The sequence below is a fragment of the Malaclemys terrapin genome, chromosome 3 (genome assembly GCF_027887155.1).
Source record: "Malaclemys terrapin pileata isolate rMalTer1 chromosome 3, rMalTer1.hap1, whole genome shotgun sequence".
NCBI lineage: Eukaryota > Metazoa > Chordata > Testudines > Emydidae > Malaclemys > Malaclemys terrapin.
In genome coordinates this window covers 83,734,452-83,753,583 of record NC_071507.1, presented here as the reverse complement: position 1 = coordinate 83,753,583, position 19,132 = coordinate 83,734,452, and the positions used below count along the sequence as shown (strand labels likewise).

The window sequence follows — 19,132 nt, the reverse complement described above, 5'->3', positions numbered from 1 at the left end:
TTTATACAAATTTTGATTGATTAAGTTATAATATGAGAGCTTTCTAAAGATTATTAAAGAATGCTGCAATATAGGAAGGAAAGAGTTAAAAGAATAAACCCTCGTTACTGCAGTTTACATCATGACCCCAGACATCATAAGCCTTTCAGATTAATCAAGAGACTTCTTTCAGTAAAAGTGCATCTGGCTTTGCCAAATATTATGGTGTCTTTGTTTCAAAAACCTTTTTGAAGCCTGTAAATCAAAGAAATCTTGAACTCTCAGCATAACAATATGGGATTGTATATCTGAAGAATTCTAACTTTTTTAAAATCCAGCATGTTTTACTAGAAGATTCATTTTAGCTATAAAAGTTAAGTAACCTTTTTTAAACAAGACTAAAATAGGAAACAGTTGTTCAAGTGGATAAGAACAAAAATTTAAAGGTCTTAATCTGTTGCAGTTTCGGACCGCCGTGGCTCAGGTAAACCCCGACCAAAGAGTGAAGGTTTTGAGCTGTATAATAATTCTGCTCAAAATGGGTCACCTGAGAGCCCTCAGCTGCCTTGGACAGAGTATAATGAACCAAAGAAGCTGTCAGGGGATGACAGACTGATGAAGAATCGAGCTGATCACCGCTCCAGTCCCAATGTAGCAAGTAAGCTAAACTTCACTTCTGTTCTTTTTTCATGCAAATTATTAGTAGTCTTTGAAATCTAAAAATGGGAAGATGACTTGATTAAAATGTAGACTACGTTTGAAATACTGACAGTAATAACTGCAACAAAATTTGGGGAAAGTCATTCATTAAAGAGCAGTTACAACTAATGCAATTAATGCTTTATTATTGCCACATTATGAAGTTTAATTGGTTTGTTTTATTACATATGTCAAATTGATGTTACTGATGTTTAACAATGCTTACTTCACTGTCTAATAGATCAGCCACCAAGCCCTGGAGGGAAGAATGCTTATGCTGCTGGAACGACCACCAAGATAACTTCAGTCTCTACTGGAAATCTTTGTACAGAGGTCAGAAATGGCAAGAAAGGGATTGGCTATTAACGTCACTTAAATTTCAATAGAAGTAGTAGGGTTAAGCTGAGGTTTTTATTGAAGATTTTTAATAGAATGCCACTGTTCAATTATTTGTATTTATTCTTCTTCACTGTTGCTTTATTTTCTGCTGTTCAGTCAGCAACAGAAATTGTCACAAAATTGTGGTTATTGCGTTGCCATTTGAATTTTTGATTATTATAAGTAAATTTATGCAATAAGCATTGTGCATTTAATTCCAGAGCACTCAAACCCTGAATTATAATTACTAGTTTATATTTAATTGTTCTTAGAAAATCTTAGAATCATATTTATTTGGCTAAAGCTGGGATTAAGAACAATGCCTAAAAATATACTTGTTAAAAAAGAAATTAGAAGTTAAAATAAAATCTGCAGAAATCTGTATGATAGATAAGTTTTAACCTATTCTCTCTATCTTTTACAGGAGCAGACACTGCCACCAAGACCTGAAGCTTATCCTATACCAACACAAACCTATACCAGAGAATATTTCACATTCCCAGCTTCAAAATCCCAGGATCGAATGGGTCCCGCTCAGAATCAGTGGCCGAGTTATGAAGACAAGCCACAGATCCAGGCAGAGAGTAATCACTCAATTAGTGCTGCAATGCAGGTTAGAAATAATCTGTCAAGAATTTAAAAACCTTTCCCTTCTGTTTGCTGATTGCTGAAGACAAAGAAATACTAAATATTAGGTTTTCTCTTTCAAAACATTTAATTTTTTTAAAAAGCAAATTAAGGTGCCAGTTCCACAAGAAGTTTTAAACACAGACCCCAGTGCCTGCATGTAGTTTTGTTGATGTGGCTTTTTTTTTTTTTTTTTTTTTTTAAGTGGAGCAGAGGAATATCTGTAGTTCAGAACCAACCCAAGATCTATAATGACATGTATTTACTTCAGTCACTTGTAAACTGGGCCTCTCGTTATAAAAACAGTGCACCAGTTGTACTATTATGGAAACCATTTACCACAGTGTCTTGCATTCTCACAATATTTAATGTATACTCGCAATACTCCTAGGAGATGGAGAGAACTATAATTCTCTTTTGTGCTGGTAGACTTGCCCAACGCCTCAGAGGAAATCTGCGGTGGACCACAGAATTGAACCAGGGTCTCCCATCTCCCACACTAGTAGAGCCCACCCACCATCTTCCTCTGTAAAACTACCATACAGCGTCTCTCAGCATTCATAATAAGCACAGAAAAGATTTAGAATTGGGTGCTAAAATCTAATGTTGTTTTCGAAAAGCTTTTCTTTCTTGATTCTTGAGGTAGCAATCCTACAAAAAAAGTAGGAAACTGACTCTGGAAACCTTACTTGTGAGAGTAATCCTCACTCATGCTAATAGTGCCACTGAAGTCAATGCAGTAATCACTTGAGAAAGGATTATAGGTAAAACCTTAGTATGATTGTGCTGATATGTAGTTGGTGCCTATAATACACTTCCAGTTTTCACAGCTGTTAAGAATTTAGAACGCAAACCCAGTGTTCATTTAACTTTCATGAGCGTTTAAGATGGAAATTAACACATCATATTTGGCTAATTGCTGTAAAAATATTTTAGCTAAACATCAACACCTAAATACCCCACATTTAGAAAGCTGATGATAGGTATAGACCTTGAGTTGCAGCTTGAAACCCTGATTCCGCCAGGAAAAATGCATTTTACTAAAGCAACAAATGGCTGGGAGTTTGTTTTTCACAAGTACTTGAAAAGTATGTTAGGTTTTCACAACACATATATCAATCAATGCTTTTAAATTTCACTGTTAAAATAAATCAGCTTTAAAAATCTCACAGCATCAATTACTTTTTAATGAAATCCACAAGCGTTGTTTTTATAGGGTTTTATTTTTGTTTTAAAAAGCATTATTTTTCTTAGTTTCAGAATAATTTCATTATTGTAAAATCATCTTAGTGAATGATCTCTTCTGGTTATTTTTTGTCAAATTAACTAGTTATTCACTTTTAAGGAGCAGTTTCATTTAAATTATATTTGGAGCTGTGGTCATGAAAGTTGCAGTAACTAATGGCTCACTTTAAATGCCTGTTTTATCATCTAAATGCATAAGTTATTAGAAAACTATTTGGCTAGGTGCATCTTCCCAGTGCTTCTGACACAAGTAGCTGTGTGTTCAGAGCTACAGAACTAATAGAGCATAAAAAATACACCCTTTCATCCCAAACAAGGCATTCTTTCTAGTTCATGGTTAAGGTCATTGGTTGGGCAGCATGGAGAAGTTTGCATTGTTAGTCTCCTCCAGTGTCACTTATGGAAAGTTTGTACGTTCTTTGTCAATACTGAAAATGTTCTAATCCTCAAAAATATGAATATTTGCTTCAAGAAAAAATAAAATATTTAAATAGATTTCATCAGCCTAATCATGTTTGAATATTTTTCATATCCAATTGAATTCCCACTTTCTATGCAGTAATAGTAGTTAGTGCTTGACATCTTTTAAAATGCTATAAGTATACAAACGAATAAATGCTTAATATTCCTGTGAGGTAGTTGAGTAAGGTGGGGTATCTAAGCACCCACATCCTCTACCCCAAATGATTTTCACAGTGGCAAGAGAGGGGAGAATGCCCCCAATTGGGGGGTGGATGATTTCCCCCCCTTCCCTCAGCGCTCCTTGTTTGTGTCTGTGTTCATGAAAGAAAAATGTTTGCCAGCCCAGCAGCAGGCTGAACTGAAGAGTTATTGCACTTGAGTTACTGTTGGAGGCTGCCAGTGTGTTTGTAAGTGGGTAAGAGCTGATAAGGATAGCCCTGAGAACTTGTGTGAGATGGGGGAGATTGCTGGCATGAGCTCTGCTTTGTTTTCATCATTCCCTCAGTGTAGCTTGACAGCTCTGCCTCAGAGCTTACAAAGTCTTCCTAGGCTTGCATGGTTTAAAAGGCTCAGTGATTTTGTGGTAGTGCGGACATTAAAATCTTGAGAAACTTGCTAGTTATGAAGGTTCTCTACTTTACCAAAAAGAGTAAATGTATTGATAAGAAGGCTTTTTGTCTTGTAGAAATGCATTTTTTTGTCATCCATTAGTTTTTTAATTGGATATAAATGTTATTACATACAGATAACTAATACGCATACTTTATTTTATTTCTTCCAGCGTGCAGCTCATTCCCAGGAAGAACTTCGAGATGATAAAGTTTTCCAACCAGAGAGGAATCGTCTGGAGGTGGTTATAAGAAAGGATGTAGAGTACATTGATCGAAAGTCAGACAGTGATCCATGGATGAATTCATCTGTGGATTCCAGCACATCCAGCCAAGAGCATCTGAACCACTCCTCCAAATCTATTTCCCCTGGTTCTTGTTTAACCAAAAGTGGACCTGGCCGTTGGAAAACTCCAGCTATCAACCAGCCAACACCAGTGGCAGTTTCCCAACCCATCAGAACAGACCTTCCTCCACCTCCCCCTCCTCCACCAGTGCACTACGCAGCTGATTTCGATGGACTGCAAATGGATTTGCCTTTGCCTCTGCCTCCACCTCCCCCTTCAAACCAGCTAGGAACGCTAGCTGCTGCAGAACGTAAAAAAAGAGAGGAGCATCAGCGGTGGTATGAAAAGGAAAAAGCGCGTCTAGAGGAAGAGCGAGAAAGGAAGCGTCGTGAGCAGGAAAGGAAATTGGGCCAGATGCGTACTCAGCCTATGGTTCCTCCTGTTTCTGTGCAGCAGGTGAAACCAGAAAAGCCTTCAACATTGCAGAGGTCCCAGGACACTGTCATTCGAGAGCTACAGCCCCAACAGCAGCCCCGAACCATCGAACGTAGAGATCTGCAGTACATCACCATCAGCAAAGAAGAACTATCCTCCAGCGATAGCTTGTCTCCTGATCCCTGGAAACGGGATGCTAAGGAGAAGCTAGAAAAGCAACAGCAGATGCACATTGTGGACATGCTGAGTAAAGAGATTCAGGAACTTCAAAACAAGCCCGACCGCACAGCAGAAGAGAACGATCGCCTGCGCAAACTTATGCTCGAGTGGCAGTTCCAGAAACGACTTCAAGAGTCAAAGCAAAAGGATGAGGATGATGACGAGGAAGAAGATGATGATGTGGATACCATGCTAATTATGCAACGGCTGGAGGCTGAAAAAAGAGCAAGGGTAAAAGGGGGTAATCCTTTCTAGGCACAAGTATAGCAAACAATTATTTAAACTTGTGTTCTTTAGTAGACTGGTTAAACAAAATTTGAAATTGTCACAGGATAAAGGAGGACTGGACTATCTTTATGTCCCTGTCTTTCATTATATAGAAAATGCTAAAGAAAAATATTGTAAACTACCTTGGTTTGGCCAGTTAAGTGGTATATTATAAAAGTATGAAGCGACTAACTGCAAAGATGAGAGCAAAATCTTTTCCCCTGACTGTAAAACTTTTCCTTCAGAGAAATGACTATCCCTTCCCCCTAGATAGGGGAAGAGGTAGTTATTGACTGTAATTCCCTCAAAGTAACGTACACAAGTTGATGCCTGGTGTATGCTTTGGAAGTTTTATTTATGGAGGATAAAAATGAAGGCCTTTGGGGAAGGGACAAAAAAGGGCAGTGTTTCTTTAGTATCTTTATTTTATTCTAACTCTCTGATAGCTCTTATTTGGCTTCTTTAGTGGTGAAAGCCCTTGATATTTATAGCTGTTAAATGCAAGAAGGTAATGCAACTGTTTGCTATCTGTTAAAGTTATTCTGGCCTTTCTGTCTTCACTGAGAAACTTTCTGTATAGAAACTAATTTTTTTCTTATGAATCATAACCCCAGGAATACTGAATTTGCAAGTTGAGAGGTTTTTTGCTTTGAAGGACTTATAAACTAGTTCCATAGTTTGTTGAGCATCTTTACTGCTACTTGTCCTAAGAGTTGACCTAATCAGTTCCTTGGTAAGCAAATGGCAAGCACTAAGAAACATCTGTGCACGTTTGTTTGACGTAGAATAACTGTCAGATTGAGAAGTTTTTTTTTCTTCCGGATTCTTTCTGGCAGCTTTTGGCTTTGTATTAACTCCATTGGCACTAATTCCTAAACTTAATCTTTGTGCCTGTTGCTTTCCTTTTACCCTGTGGCTAACTTTATTACTGTTTTGAAGCAATAAATACCCCACACTTACAAACTGAAAGGAAAGGCTAAATATATCCTTGGCCAGTGTTGCTAACTTTGTGATTGTAACACATAAGCAGTTACCTATGGGCATCAAATTCCATATAAAACTGCTATTTGCACAGAAAAGTCTGTTAACGTTTTTATTATTGCTTGGCTTAAAAAAACACATCATTAATGGGTTGAGTAGCCAGCTGTATTGCATAACATTATATCATTCTTCTCCATAAGGGATGAATTTTAAATATTAGCTGTCAGTGAGGTTTTCCAACATTTTTAGAACATTAGTGGCTTTACACAATCCTAGCCTGAATTATAACATGTAAAAAGTTTCCTACAGAGACTAAAGTTAGCTGTTTGCTTGCTCTTTTTTAAAGATAATGTCTGCACTTCTGTTGTATGTCATTATCTATAATGCCAGAGATGCAAATAAAAATAGTATCTCTAGCATCATCATTAGTTTTGTTTTTTTGAGTGTCTGAATAGCTAATCTGAAATGTTATCACCATTAGGACACTGGGGTTTTCGCTGTTCAGACAGTTCAGCAATCTAATGTCCAAAATTCTTCAATTCCTTTTTTTAATACCTTTCTAAAACAGCTGAAGTATCAAAGCAAAGGGAAATGCTTTTGGCATAGTGCAAATCTAAACTTACCTTTATTTTCACTGTGCATCTTTCTTTTTTCCCTTCTTTTATTACCTGCAGCAGACTGCTGTGCCAGCAATCTCTGTTCTAGATTTGGTATGTTCTTGTTTCTTTCTCTTCAATACCTCTTCCCCGTCTTGATATTTTTGTTTTGTTCAAAATGCATTGGATGTTGTCTTTGCCATTTCTGGGGTGTTCTGAATCAAGGTGTGATACAGTAAGTTAACTGTAAGCATGCATTTTGAATGTTTCTAAATCTCTTCTTACTCCTCTCCTCCTGCTTCTCTTCTTTAATTGTTGTGTTCTGCCCGTGGCTTTGAATTGTTTGCAGCTGTGATCTAATATGAAACTCTGTATTTGATATTTCTATGTAACTATATATTTATAACATCTTACTAAGCAGTTGGAAGGAACAAATTGTGGGGTGAGATTTTCTCAGTTTCACTTCTTTCATTTTAAGTCCTAAGCCAAAAAAAACTTGTCCTGCCATTCTTCAGAAATGTATATGAACTTGTTTTAGCAGCTTAAATACACAAGATTTTTAAATCCAGTGACACCGTAAATGTACATGGCCTATTACTTTAAAAGGTCATGTTCCCTATTCTCCCTTGTGATGGCTTTGTGTACCAGTTTAGCTTCTCCATTAATTGGCAGTAAACAATGTTTTCTTAATTTCTGATATTTTTCTGTAATAGAATGAAACACTAGTTCAGGAGCTGTTGCCCTGAGTTAGTATATCCAACTAATTTACAAACATAACCAGAAAACCTATCTCTTACTTTCTTTTCCTAAACTGCCATTTCATTTGGATCAATACCATTCATTTACATTTAAAATTGAGATGGAAAAATCTCTTGTTTAAGTGATTGTTTTAGGGCAGTAATCCCTAAACCAGTACATAAATGCTATTGCCAGCATTGAGAATGAGCAGATAATTGAAAGGTTTCCTGTAGCTCTCTAGAAAAGAAACTCTCACCTTTAAAATTAGTTACTGTATAATTGGGTATAATCTGAATGCAATTCATGTATCTGAACCAATGCTTGGGACAGGTCCTGTAGATACAAATTATTTATACCACTCAAAAGATGAAAAAGTGACTGTTCAAAATTTTGCCCAATTTTGGTATTGAAATGCAAACACTGCTTTATAAGACCAATTTCTAAAATGTATGCTTCAGCTAATTTATAACATGTATTTAAACACTACTGTAGTATCTCTGTGCCAGATTACTATTGTTATAACCAATCTCAAAGTCCTCTGGCAGCAACAAAACAGGTGAGCTCTCTCAGTTGTTTTCTGAATGAGACCAGTACATTCAGAAAAGCCATGGATATTCCAGCTTCTGGTGTTGCCATCTCTCAAGGTTTTATGGCATGTCTTGGATAGTCAGTGTTGTTCTTAAAGCTCCAAGTCCTGGAGTCATTGTGTTGAGAATCTCAGCTTTCGTTTTTACAATGTTCTGGAGAAAAGTTTGAAAATGTGAAGTCTAAAGGCAAAAAAGCAGAAGACAAATAAAAAGATCCCCAAATCTATTATTTTAAAAGTTTCATCATTTTTAAGCCAATCTTATGAGTTTTTTTTAAATCTTGTCTGATTGTTTTTGAATGGTTGGGGAGGGCAATATTGAACTTCAGTGATAATACCCCTTACATTTTTGTTGCATCTCTGCCACAATCATTTTATGTACCCAAGATTGTCTGCTTTCTACAGGAAAATGAAGTTGAAGGACATTCATTGTATATTTAGACCTGTAGAATGAACAGTGTAACCTGTATGTTTAAAAAGGCCCTCAAGTGGTTAATGAAAACTTGAAAGCATAAAATGTCAGTTTTCGTGATGTTTTTCCTTTTAAATTCTGTGGGGCAATTATTAATTCTAACTGACCCTCCCCTGTATTAAACCCGTATATAAAGATAAACTTAAAATATTTAATAACTTTATTTTTAAAAGTTCCTAACAACCCCATCTTTTTTTATTTTTCATATGGAGATATATCTCCTAGAACGGACCTTGAAAGGTCATCGAATCCAGTCCCCTGCCTTCACTAGCAGGACCAAGTACTGATTTTGTCCCAGATCCCTAAGTGGCCCCCTCAAGGATTGAACTCACAACCCTGGGTTTAGCAGGCCAATGCTCAAACCACTGAGCTATCCCTCCCCCCTATCCTAGGTAGGTAGGTAGGTAGGTAGGTAGGTTGGTTAGTTAGTTAGTTTACCATAAGTTAGTTTATTTTGTACAATTTGAAGTCCAGTGCACGCAAGCCATTTCCATGAATTAAGCTCAACAGCTCCTAATACTCTAGCACTGATTTCCTTTTTTTACCCCCTTGGACTGTCATATAAGGGAAATAGGCTATCTAGTTAAAGATTAGATGTTTAGTTTATTGAAGCTGTGTATTAAGTTTTGGGCAGAGGCACATCATGCTGCCCTGAGAGAACTGGAGAACATAATTGGTACTTGTGCAGTCTGGGCTACTACACACTGAGCATGTCACAGCAGTACTATGTGAGAAGAATTAGCAGTGTCATGATATAGTCCTCTATTAGAGGGAACAACTTGGAAGAAGCTGCTTGGCTGCTGTCCCAAGCTAGACTGTATTGGAAGTCCAGGTTGGCCACACAGGAAACCAAGGATTATGGGACCAGATGAACTTTTGACATTTTATATGGTAAACTAATCTACCTAGGATAGAGGAGAAGGGAAAGTTCATGCTTCTATACCTAGTGATCTGTTACAGTTACTCTTGTATGTCTGTGTATACGGAGCTTCTTTTCTGTTCTTTACTATTTAAACAAAAAAATGCTTAAGGGAGGTACTGAATATAGAGCAAATGAACTTGTTTTCATATTACATGTAACATGTCTCTCTCCACGTAAGCAGTACGGTGGGTCTTGAGTTGTACTGTGCATCTTGAGAAGTTATATTGACAGGTGTCCCTTTAACTGAATGTCAGACTAGACAGATGTGTAAACTTTAAAAACAAAAAAACCAAACAAACAAAAAATTAGAAAAGACTCTAAATATTCAAACTAGTGCATGATACTCTTAATTGCAAGAGTCCTATTGATGTAAATGGGGCTTGTGGGTAAATTTTCTCACCGTTTTGAAAATTTAGGAATTAAATGTGCCTTACTCACCGCTTGTAGGGTTAGTATAGTACACGTTGTACACCGTCACAAAAGCTAATTGCTTCAAGCAGTATGGAGAGCCTTGCCATCTCAACAGTCCTTTCTTGGTGTATGACAACTGCTAAATAGAAGCTAGTTATGCAGGTAATACCGAAATGAGGTGTCATCTTGTAGTGATCACTCGATTCTCTACCACTTCAGCCTTATTTCTCACTCTTGGCCTGTTTCATAGGATTTAGGTCTAGAATAACCTCTGATCTAGCTGGCACATTCCTACCTGATACAGCTGTCCTTCCAAAATTACTGTGGTCAACACATTGACATCAACTCCAAAATTGGCACATTGCATAGGGTTTTTTCTTCTTATTTTGGTGCTTTAGAAATACAAATAATATTTCTCTTTAAGTGTTTGGGACAAAGTCAAAAAGTTCTCCTTTATTCTCTCATTAAGACTTATTTTTGCCAATTTTTTTTCTTTGAATGGAAAAAAAGTATTTTTCTTGAGGACTTTTTTTCTGAATTTTTCATCTCTCCTGCCCTTCCATATCATTATTTGGTACCATAAGATTAATTCTTATGCTAAATTGGTGAATTGTTGTAAAAGGGGGAAGGGAAGAAGAGATCTTTATTCCAATAGGCTTTTAATTGTGATAAGATTTTTTTTTTATTAACAGATCTATTCTTTTATAACAGATATTTTATAAAACTTGTTTAGTTGCTTTCCCTATTGTACTGAGTGTATTTGAGTCTTCCCTCTACCTTTGTGCAATGTCAAGAACTATAAAAGCCACTTACCTTTGAACTCCAGTTACAGGAAAGTAACATCCTCTGAAAAATATTCACCAGATACATGCCAATATGAATATTAAATCATTTTTATTTAAAAAAAAAATCAGATCACTTTGACGACCATGAACTGGTCTTGAAAGATTGGCACACTCTGATGTTTGTAACTTTGACCATCTAATCAGAGGAATTCTCAGCTTTGAAATGCATGCTTGATAATCAGCTGATTTAGTTATGCATTTAAGGGCATATGAGACAACAGTGCTCTATAGAGGATGTAACCTACAATCAGACCCCCACCAGATACATATAAGTAAATCCAGTGTTCAGGGCATTAGCAAAGAAACGGCCAGTTAAGGAAAGATTAATCAGATAAATGAGAAACTGAATATTCTTTAAAAGGTCTGTTTTTACAGTATTTTGCCTAGCTATTTCAATTTTTAGGTTAAATATTTGAACAAGAAATTGTATAGTTATAAATCTGATTGCAGTCATTTAATAGAACAATAGAATCGTTTAGATTCAGTTTAAAAAATTCTATTGCAACATTAGGAAGCCCTCACTCAATATTTGACACACTGGATATCAAAATGAAAGTTGAAAGGGTCTTTTGTCTTGAAATGCATATCCTCCCTTCTGTTAGTGTTAATGGGAGTTACATGCTCAAATAGATGGGAAATAGGGAGAGAAATATCACTGTCTCTAAAGTTCCACTTTCCCACTATTGCTGTATTCTGTCGGGGTATGTAGACGCTGGGGTTGTTGCGCAAGGTATAGGACCCTGAAAGGTGGGGGGTCCTAGAGCTTTGGCTGGAGCTGTATCCCCAGCATCTACTCTGCCCTTAAACAGCCCCTTAGCCCGAGCCCCATGAGCCCGAGTCAGCTGGCACAGGCCAGCCACTGGTGTCTAATCACAGTGTAGACATACCATGTATGTGCATAAACTGCTTGACTATGAACAAGAGCAGACTGAATATATTTAGCAGAAAACCACATGTAAACATTATGACAACTTTAGGAAACACAGACATAAAATCAATTTAATAAATCTTGCTGTGAAAAGTTCAATGTAAAAATATAAGCTCATAGCAATAAGAAACATGACTCAACTTAGATGGCAGATAATTTCTGTACTTTAGGGATAGTTGATATCCCAATGAGTACACTCTCCATCATAGGTGGCAGTTCCTGACCGCTTCAGTGAACCATGCAAAAATTTATTTGTAGTGGTGCTAATTTGTCTGATCAGTGCATTGTTATAATGTCTGATAGACAATTGTATATATGTTTATCTGAGGTTTATATATTAGCAATGTTAGATTCAAGTAGCCAAAGCCTTGCTTCGTTGTCTGTTTTCCTAGTGCGCATCTGTTGTAGAAACACTGGGAGACTTTTTATTTATCTTTTGAGGGTATTGGTAGACTTGCCACATGAGCCTCTTACTTTAAATGGATTGACCCCATGACTAAAAAGTCAAGATTTTTCAATGCTTAAATCCTTATCTAATTGTTAGCCGTTGAAGCTGTGGAATGTTGATTCCAAATGTCTAATTTCAGTTCACCTGTGAAACGCTTGTTACTGAAGCGGTCTCGACGGTAAGTCAAACTGTACCTCTGTAGGGGTCCAGTACGCATATGTACAGTCATACTTGCAAGGTAGCTTTTTAATAGAGTTCTGCTGATTCATTTTAGTTAACTATATGTAGAATTTCCCATAATGCCAAAATGTAGGTGGAACTGCACAGTCTGTGTCTCCAAAAGTCTCTCTGGTTGTGCACAGCTGTTGTAACAATTCAGCAGTGAAAAGAAAGCAGTACATTCCCTTCTATACATTTCTCATCTTTTATGTGCAACAATTATTAGAAATTCTGCATGGTTTTTAGGGACTTTCAGGGAAAATATAATGTAATCAGAGTTGGACAGGGAAAACATTATTGGTCTGCTGTAGTGTAGTGCTTTGCATTAAACTGGTCAGTTTTTAAAATGAATGCTCCAGGTATATGTGCTCTCTGACTTATCCAGGGGGAGGTGATTTCATAAACAATTAAAGACAAGTCTTTGTTAGTTACAGGATGAAGAGCGCAGACGGCAGCAACAGTTAGAAGAGATGCGTAAACGAGAAGCAGAAGATAGGGCCAGGCAAGAAGAAGAGCGCCGGCGCCAGGAGGAGGAGCGGACCAAGAGAGAGGCTGAAGAAAAGGTTATGGTCTTCTGAGTGCAGCAAGAATTCTTTGTAGGCTTCACCTACTTAGCCTGACCATTAACAATTTGGTTTTGCTGTAGGGGGGAGGTGAATATATTAACATGATGGTAATATTCATGGGCTCAGACCCTCTACCATCCAAAATAGAATAGACAGACCCTGAGTTAATGTCCAGATTCATATCATTCATGGCTTTTGTATTTATTGGTAACTCGCAAACAATAACACAACAGAAATCTCAGGCTTAGGCTTGGTCTACACTGGGGGGGAGCAATCTAAGTTACGCAACTTCAGCTACGTGAATAACGTAGCTGAATTCAACGTACTTAGATTGACTTACCGTCGTGTCCTCACTGTGGTGAGTCGACTGCTGCCACTCCCCCGTCGACTCCGCCTGTGCCTCTCGCCGAGCTGGAGTACAGGAGTCGACAGAAGAAAGCTCAGGGATCGATTTATCGTGTCTAGACGAGACACGATAAATGGATCCCCGCTGGATCGATGGCTGCCCGCCAATCTGGCCGGTAGTGAAGACATACCCTAAGTGTCCTCCCTGAGCTTGGTTGTCACTGCTAGAGTTTACCTTCAGAGCCTTCTCTACCTTGGCTTTCTAGTTTCTTCTGCCTGAAAGAGACATTCCCACGCTGCTTTTGTTTGGGTTGGAGCTGACTGACCTGCCAGCCTGCCCCAGCAGTAATCATCCTGGAAATTAATGCAGGTTTTAGCACCTGCGACTATTGTGACTCAATAGAAGAGCTTTGTATTGCCTTTGGGATTTTTTTATAAGAAAAGAAAAATATATTGTATGGAATTCAGAGATGGAGAATTGGAGAGAATGCTTCACTGTATTTTTGTTACTTTTGTTTGAATCCGGAAAAAAATTACTAGGAGTTGGTTCTTTTATGCAGGAAGCTATTAGACCTGAATGTGATCCAGCAGGAAATTGGATCTCTGTACAATTAGGTACACTCCAAAACTCCAGACATTTGGATCCCTTAAAAGCTCATACATGATGTTTTAAAATTTTTATGATAAATTTCTTAAGATCTCAATCTTTTTATTTGACTCTCAATGTGGTAGATGTAGAACCATCCCACCCACTGTAAGATTTCATTTGAGCAGTGACAATCAGGTTTCTTCAGAATGAAAACTTGGATTTTAGTGAAACTGTGATTTCAGAATGGAGAAGGATGTTTTAATGATAGGAAAAGCTCCTGCTGGGAAGATCAAGTAGGGAAAAAGTTTAAAAGCTCTAAGACCTGTTTTTCAGTGGTCTAGGAGTAATGGGCTGACAATGAGCAAAAGAAAATCAAGAACAGAATAGTTTTCCAAGGGAAGTCATCATAACCCCATCACTGGGATATCTCACACACAACTGGACTCAGCAAAGTAGTGGAGGTCATAGCATAGGAAAGTTAGAGGTGGAGGGTGGATAAGATTGATCAGTAATAAATAGATATTCTCCATCTCTAACTTCGGTGATGTGGTACATTCTAATGATATTTGGGTCATCTACAGCTGAAAGGCTTTTATGACTGGCAAATGTGATCTGTCCCAGCGACAGTTACATACAAGTCCCAGACAGAGATTGTTACAAATTTAGTGCCACCTAAATACTCTAGAGCCTTCAAAATGGAAAATAGTATTTCATACATAACCAATAGAAGGGTAACTGGCTCTCACTTCTTTAGTTAAGAAGATTCTCAGGCTGTTTAAGAAGGGTATATATTTACTTATTTTGATTTATATTTTTAAAAAGATGTGTATCCAAAACTCTAGACATCCTGCCACAAATTACAAGAAGTTTTTTTAAGAAGCTGTACTATACATCCTTAATTTAACAAGAAATAATGTTTTATCAATGTGATTGCAAAATACAAATATTCGATAGTTAGTGAATCAAGAAATGATAGAATTTGACCTTCACAATTTGTAGTGAAAGTCCAGAATAGATCTGTATCTATTAGCTCACAGTGGAGTTCTGACAGGTGTTGATGAAAATTAAGTGTTTTTATTTCACAAAACAATAAACAATCTTTAAACTGGAAAAATATAGGAAACTTTGTTCACATATGGTAGTCACATGGTAGCTTCTGAGAGATGGTAGAGTTCAAATAATACGTACTGTACCTTATTATGCACTTCTATTTTTCTCAGGTTCACCCAAGAGTTCAGTGCAGATTATTTTTATTATGGCCCTATAGAAGCATCATGGGCAGAGCATTTTCTTCATGAATTTGTAGAAGAAACTTCAAGAGATTTATTAAAGCTTTTTTTTTAAAAAAATTAAATTGCACAAGTCGCAACTTGTCTTTGCATGAAGTTATTTTTCTAATGTCTATAACTTAGGCTTGTAAAATCAGTGACCTCGAAAGCTCTGTTGATGACCTATTCAGGAGGGATAAGGCAAAATTGTACTTTTTTCCAAAGTTCCTTTCTAAGATCACCCATTTTATTTTCATTCTTTTTTAAATACCTTGCAGCTTTGCTAAATCCTTACTTTATCAACTCTAACTTTATGAAAGATGAGTGCAGGGAATTCCTTTAGTCAGTACAGCTTTATTTCTGTTAACTCAAGTATGTTGTCAGCATAGAGTATGCATCAACTCCAGAAATAACTCAGAATTACCATTGTGTTACAGGACAATTCTGTCATTTTCACATTAGTAAATTATACTCTTTGTATAATGATTTTGAGTGGCTTCCTTACTCATTGCAAGGGAAGGGAGATGAGGGGATCTGTTCAGTGCTCTTGTGGAGGAAAACTTGAATCCATCCTATGTTTAAATGTTTCTCTTGTTCTGATCACTGCACTTTTTTTTCCTATGGGCCTACAGAGGCGACAGGAAGAGGAGTATTACAACCGTTTGGAAGCTGAAAGGCGTAGACAGCATGATGAGGCAGAACGAAGATTACTGGAACCTGACGAGCCTGGTCTGTACAGACCTCCGCTTCCACGGGAATATGAGCTCCCACCCCCACCCCCTTCATCTAATGCTCCTCCTCCCCCACCTCAGCGAAACACCTCTTACCTCAAAACACAGGTCCTCTCCCCTGACACGGTTTATACTGCCAAGTTTGTTGCATACAATGATGATGAGGAGGAGGATTCCACTCTAGCAGGTCAGGATAAGTACTCCAGCACAAGAAAATCTTATGGTGACCTTCCTCCTGCCACCCTTCCGCCACAGCAGCTCTTCCGCCAGCCTCGCCCAGTCTCAGATGGCATCTTTCTTTCCACCTCATTCCAGCCACCCTCGGTCAATGCCAACAGTACTGCTTCCAAAACAAGTCATCCCCCTTCCCCATCAAACAAACCAAGTTTCTTCCATCCCAGCAGCTCAAAAGGTAGAAACAAAAAAATGAAATCAGAATCTTTCTCTACAAATCTATCTGCACATTTCCCACTGTGGTGCTGTAGATATAATCACTTACTCTGTGATTTCCCCTCCTCCCCCCCCCCCCCCCCCACCACCACCACTTGGTCACTATTCTCAGTGTGGTGATCTAACTTTCATCCTGATATCAATGTGAATGCTCCTATTTGTAAACCTTTTAATCTTTCGAATTTCCTTGTTCCTTACCAAGCTCTCTCAAAATCCCATCTTTCACACAATGAAGGAAAAACAATCAGTTTGACTGTTGCTCCACCAGTTCCAAGTACTGTTGGTTTTGGCTTTCATTCTGTACCGTCTCAGTAATTGTTTCTTACTCTATTTCGTTGGCTGTGCCCTTGCTGCTTCTATACATGTGTTTTCCATGAAATATAAAATATGTTTTCTGATTGATTAATGGGGGGACGGGGGGGCTTCTGCTTTCATTACTTGGCACAAGGGGGACTCTTACTGATTTAAATATGGTGTGCAAATGGCTTTCAAAGGACCCCCGTACACTTTAAATCTTACATATTCAAAATTAAGGTGATATTTGGGGCTTATTGACGTAATGAAAACAATTTTCTAGGCAGCATGTAGTAGTCATTATATTTCTGCATTATAGTGCAGGTTACCTTATGCCTGGGGGCAAGAACCTATTTTTCCATCATTAAAGTGCTTTTCTTCCTGCTCCTTCCCTCTTCCCAGCCTGTCATATGTTCCTTTGTAGTCTCCTTCTCTTTCCCTTTACACTGCAAGCACACAACTACACTGGTAATTAGAGCGTTATTAGCAATTTAGTTGCATTAATTTTAGCACCATCCATTGCCTGCAAAGCACTACATTTTTTCTTCTAACTGTACCCAGAACCTGGATGCTATCACAGACTGAAGTTCAATGCTAGATTTTTTGGATACCATGTCTAAGTAGGAGAAAGTTCATAACATTGAGTCTTTGCGTATGTGTCAGTATCGAGTATGTATCAGTATGGATCTCATTGTATGTGGGCACATGCGTGTGCATCATGCACAGGATTTTTTAAAATAGTATCCATTGGGGCCGCACATGTATCCTGTGTCTCTTTGTTCTCCTATGTGAGGCCATGGAAGTGGAGTGGCCACAACCCTCCCTCGGTTCCCTCTTACCACCAATGGCAGCAAGACGGAATCCAGTGAGTGTCTGACCTTCTTCTCCTAATTATATTTGTCCTTTTCTCAGCTAGTTTTGGTAAAGAAAATCTATTTTCATCCTTCTTATTCTCTATTTTCTTGAATTTGGATGATCCCAAAAAAACAAAATCCATACCCTCCTGTATGGTGGGGCGATGCCTCTCACATCAACCATCATGGTGGACTCTAAATCTTCAGGCTTCAACCCCTGCCCAGCCTGCAACTGACTCATCCCCCTGGTCCATGGGCACGGTCAATGTCTGGTTTGTCTGAAGGACAGTCATAAGTGTTTAGTGTGCAAGTCCTCCCCAAGGACTCCGCATGTCAAGGAACATGTGGCTAAAACTACACCTACTTGAATGGTGGTTGAGCGCCTTGTCACACCTGAAGGAGACTACCACCTCCAAGGTACCAAAGGGGTCATTGTCAACTACTTCTCCCTCAAGCAGACAGTATAGCCTAGGGGCCAGACGTGAAAGGAAAACAGGAAAAGATATCATCAAAATCGGCACTAGTCACATCACACAGACTATTTTGGCACTAGGGCCTTTGGTTTGGGTTGCTGCTACACCAAGACCAGTTCCAACAAACCCATCATCACACCGGCAGATTCAGAACTGAGACTGGTACTTGAGTACAAGGACAAGATCAAAAGGCGGAATCCATATATGACTTCAGACTTTGAGAGACACCATCGTATAAGGAGGAGAACCACCCTTCTTCCAAGGACAGGATGTATAAGACCTCTGCTAAGGCAGGAGTGATGCACAGGAAGCTGGGATTGGCACCAATGAAGGCCTCAGTGCCAGTTAGGGGCCAGAGAGATGCTCTCAAAGTATCAAGATCCCTCCATTGACATCGTTGGTAACAGAATGGCACCTGGCACTGGAGCTGGCTTTGAGGCATTACCCTAAAGCACCACTATTTGACGAGTATTCTTCTTCACCAGTGTCTGATTATGCTTTTTCCTGGTATTGAACAGTGATGCCTCTCCCCTGCTTTTTTAGAGCAACCCTAGAAGCTTGTACTGGAGAGCCTTCTCACAAAGCATCATCACAAAAGAGATGGTAATGGCATTGAGCCAATCAGCCACAACCAGGTCAGTACTGATATAACATGCTTTCCTGGCCATATGGGCCATATTAGGAACCATCCTCTGATGTGTCCTACAGCAGATACCCCTCCTGTATGTCCAGAAAGAGGAGGAGATTAGGCTGTCAAGTGGCATCACTACCCAAGCCACCAACAACAGACTGCATGTCAGCACCCACTGGTGTGAGCAGCAAAAGAACAGTAGCATTCCCATTCTCTATTGAAATAATAATCATTTGTTGTTCAATGAGACTGGTATACTAGCCTCTGCCGCAGCAATTGACTATTTTAAAGCCTTGGAGGATTTCTTATTTTGTATCCCTGAGATCATACATACTGAAACAACACTCCTACAAGAGAAATCCCATAAAGTCAACATTTTGACTGCATCACCTAGGATTGCACTCCTCATCAGTGAGGGCATACTAGAACCATCTAAGGAGCTCTGACAAACCCCAGCTACCATTCAGCCCACATCTAAGTGGGTGGAGAAGTGTTATCCAGTTCCCCCAAAAAGCTTTGGCCACTGTTACTCCCACCCAAATCCAGTATTGTTGGTAGTTGCAATAATGCAGGAAATAT

The 19,132-nt window shown here is 38.5% G+C and overlaps 1 protein-coding gene across 16 annotated transcripts in view; it reads left to right on the top strand.

Moving 5' to 3' along the window:
- Nucleotides 1–19,132, top strand: part of AFDN (afadin, adherens junction formation factor) — a 220,145-nt gene that overhangs the window by 190,934 nt on the left and 10,079 nt on the right. For 4 of the 16 annotated variants that reach the window (XM_054021690.1, XM_054021685.1, XM_054021686.1 and 1 more), the window contains 6 exons: nt 443–637; nt 920–1,011; nt 1,481–1,669; nt 4,172–5,170; nt 12,781–12,915; nt 15,753–16,038. In XM_054021690.1, the coding sequence (XP_053877665.1) occupies nt 443–637; nt 920–1,011; nt 1,481–1,669; nt 4,172–5,170; nt 12,781–12,915; nt 15,753–16,038 (1,896 nt within the window). Of the gene's footprint in view, nt 1–442; nt 638–919; nt 1,012–1,480; nt 1,670–4,171; nt 5,171–6,861; nt 6,898–12,780; nt 12,916–15,752; nt 16,264–19,132 lie in introns of all 16 variants that reach the window. The other 12 variants (XM_054021677.1, XM_054021678.1, XM_054021676.1 and 9 more) reach the window with 7 other exon arrangements.